This window comes from Bos grunniens, chromosome 22 (assembly GCF_055505025.1).
Source record: "Bos grunniens cultivar Pamir isolate PY7600 chromosome 22, Bosgru_T2T1.0, whole genome shotgun sequence".
Lineage (NCBI taxonomy): Eukaryota > Metazoa > Chordata > Mammalia > Artiodactyla > Bovidae > Bos > Bos grunniens.
The window spans coordinates 12,404,046-12,418,080 of NC_141186.1; the positions used below are offsets into that span (position 1 = coordinate 12,404,046).

General features: G+C 44.1%; 1 protein-coding gene across 1 annotated transcript in view; it reads right to left on the reverse strand.

Annotated features, from left to right (window-relative positions):
• Positions 1–14,035, reverse strand: part of SCN10A (sodium voltage-gated channel alpha subunit 10) — an 89,114-nt gene that overhangs the window by 25,978 nt on the left and 49,101 nt on the right. The window contains exons 14-16 of the mRNA XM_086365967.1: positions 12,567–12,740; positions 2,899–3,258; positions 389–835 (exon numbers count right to left, since the gene is read on the reverse strand). Of these exons, the coding sequence (XP_086222093.1) occupies positions 389–835; positions 2,899–3,258; positions 12,567–12,740 (981 nt within the window). The remainder of the gene's footprint in view (positions 1–388; positions 836–2,898; positions 3,259–12,566; positions 12,741–14,035) is intronic.

The following is a 14,035-nucleotide window of genomic DNA, read 5'->3' on the forward strand; positions in this document are numbered from 1 at the left end:
TGGTGAAGATGAGAGGAGCCTTGCTTTTGGACAACATCCTGTTCTTAAAGGAATCTTATTAGCATCTCCTGCACAGAGCCCCGGTTGGGTGGAATGAATGGGGCAGCTGTAGGAAAGACACTTTCAAGCATCTCCAGGTGGCCTGGGGATCAGACACTTCCCCTGCCCTCTGATTGCCCTGCTTAAATGCAACCTTCTCCAGAGAACTTGGCATGGCCTGTGCTTCCTAATGTCTAGGGCTCTTATACCTGGCTTGCTGGGGTTCTTCAAGGCTGCACCAGCCCTGAGGTTGGAAAACCTCTTATTAAAATTTCCCTGCTGCCCCTGGTCACTCCAGCCCTGAGGCCCCTCCCTGCTTCCTGTGGTTATCCCATGGGAGAACTCTCACCTGCCTTTGGGGGATCATTTCCTGCCTGGTGCTCTGAGCATCCTCCTCACCATTCTCCTCCAAGTCATCCAGGTCGGATTCGCCCTCAGCAATGGGCACAGAGACCCATATGTTAGGATCGGTGATGAAGTCACCGGGGTCGTCCCTGGGGCTTCTGAGAGCTGGGAGCCGTCCGGGGCTCCCCAGGGCTCCCTCAGCAGCAATGTGGTTCTTGGCTATGGAGGTGGAAAGTGGGATTTTCACCACCAACTGGGGCTTTGCCTTGGACCGGGGGAGCAAGCAGGGCCGACTGAGGAAACTGCAAAGAGCCCTCTTGGTGCGCTGGCCGAACACCTGGATCCTGGCTAAGGCCGCCTGCAGATTGTTCACCTCACCGTCGTCCTCAGGTGGTGTGAGGTTGTCGGCACTGAAGGAGTTCAGCAGCAGGGCGATGAACAGGTTAAGCACCTGGAGAGAAGGTGTAGCAGGGAAGATCATGTCGATGAGCTGAGCCCTTCCACAGCCCACCAGGTTGGCAGCTGGATGGCAGGCCAGCCACACCTGGGCCTCTTCTGCCCTCCCAAGATGCTTGTCTTCGTGGGGAAATGGACATTCTGACAGCAACTGAGAGGAGCCTCAGGGATGCCAAGATGTCCATGCCCATGCCACATGAACAGGGCCTGGAAGCATTCTCCACCACAGAGGAGGGTCACTCCTGCTGAGCAAAGGGACATTAAGGGACAACAAAAGGAGCAGGCCTGGGCATGCCCCAGGACCACCCTTATCAGCCAAACTCTGGTTCAGCTGCTCACTCTGGAATCCTGGGTACATCTCTTCTCTGCTTCCAACTTCATGTCCTTCCCCTATCAGCAGGGAGTGGGGGTCCCCTACCTTTCAGAGTGGTTGTGAAGAGGAAATGACATGAGGATGTAAAAATGCTCAGAGAGGCAAAGTTCCTGCCTCAGGGTCAGGGGCCCCTGTGACTCTGCAAGGATGGGGAGCTCAGCTGGGAGGAAAGGCAGTCTGTCCAGCCCCCTACTCAGAGAGCAGGTAGAAGGCTGCTCTGGCTCAGGAACCCTGGTGGGAAAGACTTTGAAGAGCCTGGATTTGTCTTGTCATCCCCTCTTATGGTTTAGTTTTCCCTTATCTGTAAAAATCTTATGGGAAAAGAATTCAGGTTGGTTGACTTCCAGGGCAATAAGAAAGGGGCTCCTGTAAGACATGGAAGTGACCCAAATGTCTATCAGCAGATGATTGGCTCAAGAAGATGTGGTGTATATAAACACACACACACACACACACACACATATATATACAATGGAATATTACTCAGCCATAAAAAATATATTTTGCTATTTTTAGCAACATGGATGGACCTAAAGGATATAATGCTTAGTGAAATAAGTCAAACAAAGAAACTTACTATATGATATCACTTATATGTGGAATCTAAAAAACAATAAATATGAATATACAGAACAGAAACATACTCACAGACAGAAACTAAACTATGGTTACCAAAGGGGAAAGGTGGGAGGAGGAGCGATAAATTAGGAGTAAGGGATTAACAGATACAAACGACTATACACAAAACAGATGAGCAGTAAGAATTTACAGGGATAGCACAGGAAATCACACTCAATATCCTGTAGCCACTCATAATGGGAAAAAACCAAATCGCTAAGCTATACATCTAAAACTAATACAATGTTGTAAATGAACTATACTTCAATAAAAAAAAAAAAGAGAGAGAGAGAGAATGGTTCCTAGAAGTCACACCTTCCCCCTACCCAGGCCAGAGCTGAGAGCAAGGGTACCCGGAACTTGAGAGAGTGGACACAAACTGAGGGGGAGGAGCCAGGCTGGGACAGAGAAGGGGTGGTGGGGCCAACTGGGATAAAGGCCTCCAGAGGGGCTTCCCCCAAGCCTGGGAGAGGATTTTGTTACTGTCATCATGATGTTGGATGTTATCTATGACCTAGCTCCTTCCTCTAGTCCCATTGTGCTTGCCCTCATGCTCTTAGCTAGAACCCATATAGCTCCGAGATATCAGTCAGTTCTTATTCCCTCCCCCCTCCCCCCCCAAAAAAATCTCCTGATACCCCCTACAGTGGGGAAGGGAAATTTTCCTTCAACAACTAACAACTAACATTTATTGACTTTCTGCCATAGCTCAGATGCTACACTAGGCAATTTGCATATATTATTCCTACAATTTAATTCTCCCAGTAAGCCCATGAGTAAGCACTATTTTTTTATTTTAAGGGAATTAAAACTCAGGAGATTGTCTCTTGCACAGGATCACCCAACTTTACTGGAGGTGGAGCTGGGCTTCTAAACCAGGTCTTTCCTGCTCTGTCACATAAGCTTATTCCTGCTGCCTCCCAATGGACAGTTCTCATGATGTACCCCACACCTCTCTGAAAGGTTTGAAGGCTTTTTCGTCAGGGAGGTGCAATGTGGCAGCACATGTGCAACATCAAAGCTTTCTAGGGTAACCCTGAAGTCTCCTGCATTGCCCGTGCACTCACCACCAGGTTGCCCAGTACCATCACTGTCAAGAAAAGGATGAGGCAGATAGACTTCTGGCCAACTTCCATGCAGGCCCACATGTTCTCAATCCACTCTCCACAGAGGATCCGGAAGACGATGAGGAAGGAGTGGAAGAAGTCGTACATGTGCCAGCGTGGCCAATCTTCATTGGGCGCCGAAATTTTTTTCCGCTTTTGGCAGTAGTTTTCCCCCAGGAGCTGCTTGCCAACCAGAGCAAAGATGAAGACAATGATGGCCAGTATGATGGTGAGGTTCCCCAGAGCCCCGACCGAGTTGCCGATGATTTTGATGAGCGTGTTTAAGGTTGGCCAGGACTTGGCCAGCTTGAAGACCCGCAGCTGCAGAGAAACAGAGACCGTGTCAGGTCCTGGAAGCTGACCATCACCTTTCCTCTCAAGACCTGGTCAGAAACCAAAGATCTGGGAAAAGCACATGGCAACTCACTCCATTAGCATGGGTTGATCCCAGAAACTGCTTTGAGGCCTTCCTCCCCATGTTACCTGTTACTCAAAAATATGACCAACTCGATGTACTAGTGTGCTCCACTGATTGTGGCCAAGTCAGGGGTCTCATACTGGGGTCGTGGTCTTGTGACAGGTACTCTGCTCTGTAGCCACAAGCCTCCTAATGTGGATCTACTCTATGGGGTGGAGTGGGGTATGATGGAGCTCACAAATGAGTGAGAAGAGCTCACATGTGACCTGAATAGAGGCTAGCCGCCTGCAGGTAGGGCACGATCCACTGCATTTGATAGGTATTGGCTAACCATGGTCTTAGGGCATTTCTTGTCCTGAGGCTGTGAACAACACCTTTAATCCCCACCAGCTCTGAAATGGCAAATATCTGTGATTTCAGAGGTTTATTTACTTGACCAACCAATCTACCTACTTTGCTGAACACCAGCCACACACACACTAGGCACTGTACTAGCCTGTGAGGTATATGGAGAGTGGCATGCAGGCTCTTGTCCTCACGGGAACAATGAATTAGTTGTAAAGATAAAGGCAAAGACCCAGGAAGTCTTCACTGTAAACCCAAATGTGCTAAGTCCCACAAGAGAGCAGAGTGCCATGCATAAAGATGTTTAAACATTTAAAAAATATATTTGTGTGGTTCTCTAATTTGTTAGAAAGAAATATGTGAGCTCAGCTTTCATGGGGTATTTATGGAGCACTTACTAAGAGCCTAGTAACTTCCCTAGTAGCTCAAACGGTAAAGCTTCTGCCTGCAATGCAGGAGACCCGGGTTCAATCCCTGGGTCGGGAAGATCCCCTGGAGAAGGAAATGGCAACCCACTCCAGTATTCTTTCCTGGAGAATTCCACAGACCGAGGAGCCTGGCGGGATACAGTCCATGGAGTTGCAAAGAGTCGGACATGACTGAGTGACTAACATACAATACTAAGAGCCAGGTTCTGGTTAAGGTGCTGGGAGGCTGTGCTGGACAGAGCAGCAGCAGTTTGATCACTCAACACAGCAATCAGCCCGGAGGGAGTGGGTTTAATCCCCTTATACAGGGAGTTCCATATCTATTTTTCTATGTGATGTGGGGGTGGGCAGTCTGTGTTTACCTTAGAGCAGTGGCTCAGCTGGTAAAGAATCTGCCTGCGATGTGGGAGACCTGGGTTCGATCCCTGGGTTGGGAAGATCCCCTTCAGAAGGAAAAGGCTACCCACTCCAGTCCATGGGGTTGCAAAAAGTCGGACACAACTGAGAGACTTTTTCATTTTCACTTTCACTTTAGATTTAATCTGCAACTTCTATTAATGAAGACACTTTTCTTTTGGAACAGAATGCAAAGTAAGTCTAACATCTGTCCTCTACTAAAGAAGTCACCATTTGGTGAGGAAATGGCCTTGAACTTGTGAAGAATATCAGAAAATAGAGTAATATGGAAGACTATATTGGGTCCCCCTTGGGCTCCCTTCTCCATCAAAAAGTTACTAAAAATGCTAGATAATAAAATCTTAAATGCATTGATCATCTGTCAATAAAGTAATTCTTTGATCAAAAATTAAATAATTCTGTGAATTCAGAGATATAACTAGATTTCTGAAGTCAATTTTACTCAAAGGCATTTGTAAAACTGAGTGAATCTGAGCATAAGTTTTAATAGTCTCATGAGGTGTAGCAAGCAGGAAACATCCCAGTGCTGCCTGAGGTAGACAGTGTAACAGGAATTCTCCCATCATTAAGGAAAGGTCCCATAATAAATATCTCTCAAGAGAATGGCAAATTGAATGGCAAATTTCAGATAAAACTGAGAGAGGTTACTGCCGGAGGCACTCTCTGAAAGAAATTCTAAATGACGTACGTCAGGCAGAAAGTGATCCCAGAAGGAACGTATTATACGCAAGAGTGGAAAAAGAGCAAGGAAGTGCTAAGTATGAGAATGACTCTTAAACGCTGAATGGACACAACAGTAAAGTCTCATGGGGTAGGGCAGAGACTGGCTCTATGGCATTATTCACTTTTACTCCTCTCAGCCACAAAAGAATACTGTTTTCCAGCTTTACTTGCAAATAGTTGAGATCATATTATTGAGTTCCGGCTGATGGAATGGAGATAGAGACAGAAGTAATATGCACCACTTTCAGGCAGAGCCACAAAACACCATGCACTTTCTCTTCCTTTCCCATCGCCCCCATGGAGGCCACCCATTGAAGGTGGGAGATACACACTGTCCTGGATCCTCGAGTCACTACTTGGAGCAGACACACAAGGAGAGTTTCCCAATCAGCATGGAATACACTATAAACATAAACCTCTAAGGAAAGTTATGACCAACCTAGATAGCATATTCAAAAGCAGAGACATTACTTTGCCAACAAAGGTTCGTCTAGTCAAGGCTATGGTTTTTCCTGTGGTCATGTACGGATGTGAGAGTTGGACTGTGAAGAAGGCTGAGCGCCGAAGAATTGATGCTTTTGAACTGTGGTGTTGGAGCAGACTCTTGAGAGTCCCTTGGACTGCAAGGAGATCCAACCAGTCCATTCTGAAGGAGATCAGCCCTGGGATTTCTTTGGAAGGAATGATGCTAAAGCTGAAACTCCAGTACTTTGGCCACCTCATGCGAAGTGTTGACTCATTGGAAAAGACTCTGATGCTGGCAGGGATTGGGGGCAAGAGGAGAAGGGGACGACAGAGGATGAGATGGCTGGATGGCATCACTGACTCGATGGACGTGAGTCTGAGTGAACTCTGGGAGTTGGTGATGGACAGGGAGGCCTGGCGTGCTGTGATTCATGGGGTCACAAAGAGTCGGACACGACTGAGCGACTGATCTGATCTGATCTGATCTGATGCTAACTCACAGATTTAGAGACTATCACTCCAACTAGTTGTACTTCTCTTGATTAATGGAGAAATTTGTATGTTGAAGAGAACCATTTCAACAATATCAGATATGTGGCACGGGCTTAATGATCACGTGATGGATAGCAAGGAAACTGACAGAAGGCTTGCAAAGTGTTGATTTGTGTTGCATGGGCAAAATGATTGCCTGTAATAATTTTGGGGTGGATCATGAGCTAGAAGCCCTAGGGGATAGGTCTGTTGAACAGAAACTTAGTATCAGTTGTAATTGGCTACGTTTTAACCAACTCTCTTGTAACCAACTGTTAAGATATTATAAGGCAGACTTCCCTGGTAGTCCAGTAGTTAAGAATCTGCCTTGCAATGTGGGGGACACAGGTTTGATCCCTGGTTGGGCAATTAAGATCCCACATGCCAGAAATAGAGAAGAGACTTGTAGACACAGTGGGCGAAGGTGGGGGTGGGACAAATTGAGAGAGTAGCATTGAAACAGTCGTGTCTGACTCTGTGCGACCCCATAGACGGCAGCCCACCAGGCTCCCCCATCCCTGAGATTCTCCAGGCAAGAACACTGGAGTGGGTTGCCATTTCCTTCTCCAGTGCATGAAAGTGAAAAGTGAAAGTGAAGTTGTTCAGTCGTGTCCCACTCTTAGCAACCCCATGGACTACAGCCCACCAGGCTCCTCCGTCCATGGGATTTTCCAGGCAAGAGTACTGGAGTGGGGTGCCATTGCCTTCTCCAAACATACACATTACCATATGTAAAATAGATAGCCAGTGGAAATTCGCTGTATGATGCAGGGAGCTCAACCCAGAGCTCTATGACAATCTAGAAGGTTAGTATGGGGTGGGAGGGGAGGGAGGTTCAAGAGGGAGTGGACATATATGCACCTATGATTGATTCATGTTGTATGTCAGAAATCAACACAACATTGGAAAGCAATTATCTTCCAATTAAATATAAAAATTTTAAAAAGTCCCACCTGCTATGGAGCAACCAAGCCCACAGGCCACAACTACTGAAGCCTGTGCACTCTGAGCCACAGCTGGAGAGTCTGTGTATAAGTCTGTGCGCGCCGACAAAAGATTCCACATGACACAGGGAAGATCCCGCATGCCATAACTAAGTTAACTAATTAATTAAAAAGACTTTATAAGAAATAAATGCGCTCTGGGAATATTTGGCTCATTGATAATAAATAAAAGGAAATAGAATCCAGAAGTTTAATGTATAACTGAATCACTTTGCTGTATGGAAGAAAGTGACATAACATTGCCAACCAACTATACTTCAATTGAAAAAAAAAAGAACCCAGCAGTTTAGAGTCTTGAAGGTTTAGGGAAGTACACTGTTTTAGACCTCAAAGAGTAAGCAATGAGATTAAGTCTTTATGTGCTCAAGACCAGTTAAAGGTTTCAGTGAAATGAAGCACATCTTAGCAAAGATCATATTAATGCTGTAGCCACCCTTTGAGGCAGAGAGATGTGGGGACAAGAAAGCAGAGAAACAGAGCAGAACTGAGAACTTTGCCGAAGAAAGCGCTCTGAGTGTATGACACAGAGAGAGGTCTGAATTCCTCTAAGTTTTGAAGAAATTGTATTACAAAAGAAATCATGAGCCCTGATTGATAAAGCCTTTGACTGTGTAAGCTGGTCCTATTTCCACAAGGAGGAGGCAAGCTATGAAGGTTGTGCAGGCCTTCTTCGTACATGGCACAGTCCCTTCTAGAAGGAGCTGACTGAATTGCGTAAGACTCCAACTTGAGTGAGGGATATACTTTTATTGGGCTAAGCTACTGAATTTTGGGTATTGCTTGCACAAGTCTTGAATAATTTATAATTGATTAAGTCATACAGCTTTTAAAAAACAAGATAAAATTAAAATACTTAATAAAATAGGAAGCTGGGAAGGGGGAACTGGAATAAAAGTTGTCCTGGAAAGTAAAGATCTTAGCTAACTTCTGACTTTGATTAAGTTAACAATACCTGCTCTCATTTCTAAGGTAACCACTCAAAGAATAGAAACAGAGTATTTCCAAACCAATAAAAGAGAAAAATGGAACAAGGCAAAACAAACAGTTCAAAATAAATCAAGAAGAGAGACAGAAGAAAAATGCTAGAACAGAGGAAGCAAATAGAAAACCCAGAATATAATGATAGACACACATCCAAATATACCAGTATTCACCATAAAATAAGCGGGCTAAACGCTTTGGTTAGAAGACAAAAAGTAGATTGTCAGAACTGAATAAGAATCGAAAATCTGTCTACCATTTACAACAGGCATATAAAAACCTTAAAGATACACAAAGGCTGGAAGTAAAAGGATGGATAAAGATACATCAGGCAAATTCTAAACTAGAAGAAAACAGAGTTGCTTCTGAAAGTGAAGTTGCTCAATCGTGTCTGACTCTTTGTGACCCTATGGACGGTAGCCTACCAGGCTCCAAGATTCATGGGATTTCCCAGTCAAGAATACTGGAGTGGGCTGCCATTTCCTTCTCCAGGGGATCTTCCCAACCCAGGGATCGAACCTGGGTCTCCTGCGTCGCAGACAGACGCTTTACTGTCTGAGCCAGTTGCTTAATTAACATCAAACAGAAAGCATTTCTAGGGATAAAGAAGGTCCATTCTCTTGGATAAACATTTTACTCTACTGGGAAGATATAATAACTTAAAATATGTATGCATTTAAGAACATAGCCTTAAGGCAGAATCATAAGGAGAAACATACCATGCTGTAATCACAGTGGGAGATATTTTTACACACGACCATCTCAGTAATTGCTACAACAAGCAGACAAAAATAAGCAAGGATATAGAATATCTGGACCATATAATGAACTTTCTCTACTCAGTGGATATATATGCAGAATATTGCACCCTACAACTGCAAAAGATACTTTTTTCAAGCACATAAGGAATATTTTCACTGTACTGAGCCAAAAGGAGATTATTAATAAATTTCAAAGCATTGAAATCATACCGTGTATGTTCTCTGAGCACAATACAATCAAGCTGGAACTCCATGGTATAAAGAATTACCACATACATTCAGAATTAAGAACCATGCTTCTAATTAACCTTTGAATCACAGAATAAATCACATTTGAAATTAGGCAATATTTAAAATCAAAAATATGGAAAATTCTACCTATTAAAGCAGTTCTTAGAAGGAAATTGAAATCTTCAATGAATAGATTGGAAAAGAAAAAAGGTTGAAAATTCTGTCTTAAGAAGTTAGAAAAAATAAAATATGTAGAACAGAGGATGCAATTATGCAGGATTAATTGAAATAGAAAACATCAATGAAGTAGAGAGGATCAACAAGATGAAAGTTGGTTCTTTGAAAAGACTAATAAAATTGATGATCTTTGGCAAGACAAAGCAAATAAGAGAAAGCACAAATCACTATTTTTAAAAAAAGAAAAAGATAGCAAATACACATGATATGGAACATTAAAAGATAACAGCATAGCATATACAACTTTATGCCAATAAACTTGAAAATTCAGATAAGAAGGGGAAATTTTTAGAAAAAGCATAACTTACCAAAACCAATTGGAGAAACAGAAAATCTGACTAGTTTCACAGACATTAAGAAAATTCAATCAGTAACGGAAAATCTTGACCTCCAGATGGTTTCATTATTGAATTCTACTATACATATAAGAAGCAAATAATTCCAATCTTACCCAAAGATTGGGTGTAGAAAGAGAGGAATATTCCTCACCTCTTTTTATGGAGATTAGGATAACCTTGATATCCTAATCTTTATTTTTATGGAGATTAGGATAACCTTGAAGCTCCAGTACTTTGGCCACATGATATGAAGAGCCAACTCATTAGAAAAGATCCTGATGCTGGGAAAGATTAAAAGCAGGAGAAGGGGATGAGATGGTTGGATGGCATCACCGACTCAATGGACATGAGTTTGAGCAAGCTCCGGGAGATGGTGAAGGACAGAGAAGCCTGGCATGCTGCAGTCCATGGGGTCACAAAGTCGGACACACTGAGTGACTGAACAACAAGGATGACCTTGATAACCTGGATACTAAAATCTAGCAAGGACAATGAAAGTAAAGAAAATTACAGGCCAAATATTACTCATCAATATTGATGCAAATTTAAAAAAATTATTAGTGACCTGAATTTTCCAATGTATATATAAAAAAATATCATGATCAAGTTGGGTTTGTCCCAGGAATGCAAGGCTGATTTAACATTAGAAAATCAATTAGTATAATTCCCCACTTTAACAGATTAGTGAAAATCATGTGATTATCTTAATCATGCAGAACAACTGTCTGATAAAATTAAACATCCAGTCATGATTAATATTCTTAACAAAAGAGAGCCTCCTAAACTGATAAAAAAAAATCTGCCACAAATATCAGACATGCTGAAATACTGAAAGCATTTTCTTTGAGATCAGGAAAACAGCAAGAATGTCTGCTGTTAACACTTCTTTTCAATAGTGTACTGGATGTCCTACCCAGCACAGTAATGTAATAAAAAGAACCAAATGGCATAAAGATTAGAAAAGAAACAAAGCTCGTCATTTGCATATGATATGATTGTGTTAACAGATTTAAAAGACTGCATAGATAAATCATGAGACTTAATAAGAGAGCTATCTGATACAAAATATTAAATAGCAAAACGTTAGCGAAAAAAAAAACTGGAAAAGAACATTTAAAAAGAGATTTCACTTGAAATAGCATAATGAAGTAGGGAATATCTAGGAATATATCTAACAAAAAATATGCAGGAAGTCCCTCATGGAGAAATTGTAAAACTATTGAAAGGCTAAAATAAATGGATTGTGTGCCATTTTCATGGATCAGAAGATTACATAACATAAAGGTTACGTTTTTTTTTTCCCAAACTGATCTAGGTATTATTACAATCCCAACAGAAAAAAACAACAACAAAATTTTGTGTGTGTGGGTGTGTAACTCGGCAAGTTGATTCTAAAATGAGTATGAAGTACAGGGGCCATGGTAGCCTTTTTTTGGCACTTAGAGCAGCTTGTCGGAGAAGGCGATGGCACCCCACTCCAGTACTCTTGCCTGGAAAACCCCATGGACGGGAGAGCCTGGTAGGCTGCAGTCCATGGGGTCGCTAAGAGTCAGACACGACTGAGCGACTTCACTTTCACTTTTTGCTTTCATGCATTGGAGAAGGAAATGGCAACCCACTCCAGTGTTCTTGCCTGGAGAATCCCAGGGACGGGGGAGCCTGGTGGGCTGCTGTCTATGGGGTCGCACAGAGTCGGACACGACTGAAGCGACTTAGCAGTAGCAGAGTAGCTTGCGGGACTTTAGTTCCTGGAGCAGGAATTGAACTCTGGCCCCCAGCAGTGAAAGGGTGGAATCCTAATCACTGGACCATCAGGGAATTCCTGGGGCCACAATATTCTTGAAGAAATAAAACAAGGTGGGTGACTTGCCTTACAGACACAGATGCCATGGGGACATCTCTTTTGTTAAAATAGGGGAACCCCTTCAGTAGAGGGCATCCCAGGGCTGAGCTGGGAGAAGAGCTTGGATGAGAGACTAGTAGCAGATGGTTTTTGAGGTGGGTGAGACATTGGGGCGGTGATTTGGGGACCCAGGGAAATTGTGTGCCATTTTCATGGATCAGAAGATTACATAACATAAAGGTTACATTTTTTTCCCCCAAACTGATCTAGGTATTATTACAATCCCAACAAAAAAACAACAACAACTATTTTGTGTGTGTGGGTGTGTAACTCAGCAAGTTGATTCTAAAATGAGTATGAAGTACAGGGGCCATGGTAGCCTTTTTTTGAGATGGGGTTGGGGGGACTCGAGTTAGGCAGCCTGGCTTCGAAATGCACATCTGAGGCTCACTCAGCAGCGGGGAGACTGCGTCAGCACTTAACCAGTCTGTCTCAGTTTGCCTCATCTCTGTGGGGGTAGTAAAAGCAACTCTGTCCAGGTGATGTAAGCCTAAAATGAGGCGAGTTATGTTGAGGCTTTAGCTTTGTGCTTCATGTATTGCCAGGGCTCAGGAAACAGTAGCTGCTGTGATTATCATCTACTGTATTTGACAAGAGAACAACGGGGTGCTGAGCATTCCCCTCTTGGGGCAGATGAGGGGGCTCAGGAGAGGGAAGGCTCGCCCCCATTCTAAGAAGTGGAAAGCACCAAGTCTCCCAGGAGCCGCACCCCACATCCTCCCACAGGGACGGAAGAGGAAGAGGGAGCCGGCAGGTGGGGTCCCCAAAGGACAGAGTCTGTTTCCAGCAGAGAGCCTGCCTGGATGTCCGGGCGGGGGTTCCCCAAATCGCCAAAAGAGCACATTACCAGGCGGAAGGTCCGCAGCACCGTCAGGCTCCCCTTCCGGGCCGCGCCCAGCTCTATCAGGCTCACGGTGACAATGATGCAGTCAAATATGTTCCACTTCTTCTGGAAGTAATAGTAGGGGTCCAAGGCTATGATTTTGAAGATCATTTCAGCAGTAAAAAACACGGTAAATACCTGCAGACAGAAACAGGGATTCATCTCAGCGGGGTCTGTGAGGTTGTGGCCAATGACAAGCAGGGCAGGGGAGAGATGTCTTGTTTATAGAGTGGCAAATCCTTTTACTTCATTTTTATTCACTTTCTGTATCATCTGCAGACTCCTAAAGGATGAGGGATGGGAACACTCAGTGAGGCAGCATAGAGCAATCCGTGGACCAGTGCTCAGGTAATATGCATTAGGGTTTCCAGGCTTCAGTGTTGGACACAGAGTAAGTGGATAATCATTAGGACAATAATTATTATATAATTATGTAAATAAGAAGTCAATCTGGTTCAGTTGTTTAAAAGCAGGGATTGTGGGGCAACATAGGCCCAGATAAAAACACCAACTCAGCCATTTCTAGCTTGTATGAGCTTGGACAAGGAATGCATCCTCTATACTTCATTTTCCTCATCTGTATGATGGGTTTTGGGCTTCCCTAGTGGCTCACTGGTAAAGAATCCGCCTGTCAATGCAGGAGACCTGGGTTCGATCCCTGGGTTGGGAAGATCCCCTGGAGAAGGGAATGGCAAACCACTCCAGTGTTCTTGCCTGGGAAATCCCATGGACAGAGGAGCCTGGCGGGCTACAGTCCACGGGGTCACAAAGAGTCAGAGAGGACTGAGCGACTGAGCAACAACACTGTGATGGGCTTAAGTGAGATAATGCATATGCAGTTCTTAGCAAAGGTCCCAGCAGACAGCTGGTCATTAATCAATAATAGCTATTAGCAGAAACAATAATGATACATTGTCTCTAAGATTCTTTCAGCTCTAAGTATCTTTAATGGTCTTAGGCAGGACAGAATTGTGATGTTGAAAGAGGTTAGGGCCAGGCTCAGGTCACGCAACAACCAGCAGGGAAAGGAGGAGACAGGTAAGGAAGAAACCGGAGACCAGGGCCAGGAGTTTTCTTTCATTTGCTCTCATCAGAGCTTCTTGCCAGCCTGGCAAACAGAGGCAGCTACATCCCTTCTACAGAGAAGGAAATGACTGAGAGTTTAAGGGACTTTCCTGATGCCATAAGACTACACCTGTGAGATGCAAAGAGCATCCATGAGTGTCCTTTGTAGGCGAGTCAGTGTGGCGTGGTGTGGTGTGTTGGGGGGTGAGGTCCTGTGCCCTAGAGAGACCTTGGTCGCCTCTGGCTCCACTCTCACCATCTGTGTTACCTTGGCAAGATACTTAACCTCTCTGGGTCTTAATGCTCTCTTTTGGGCTGTGAGGTGGTGATAACCTCATGGCCCTGTTGCAACGCTGAGATAATATTTA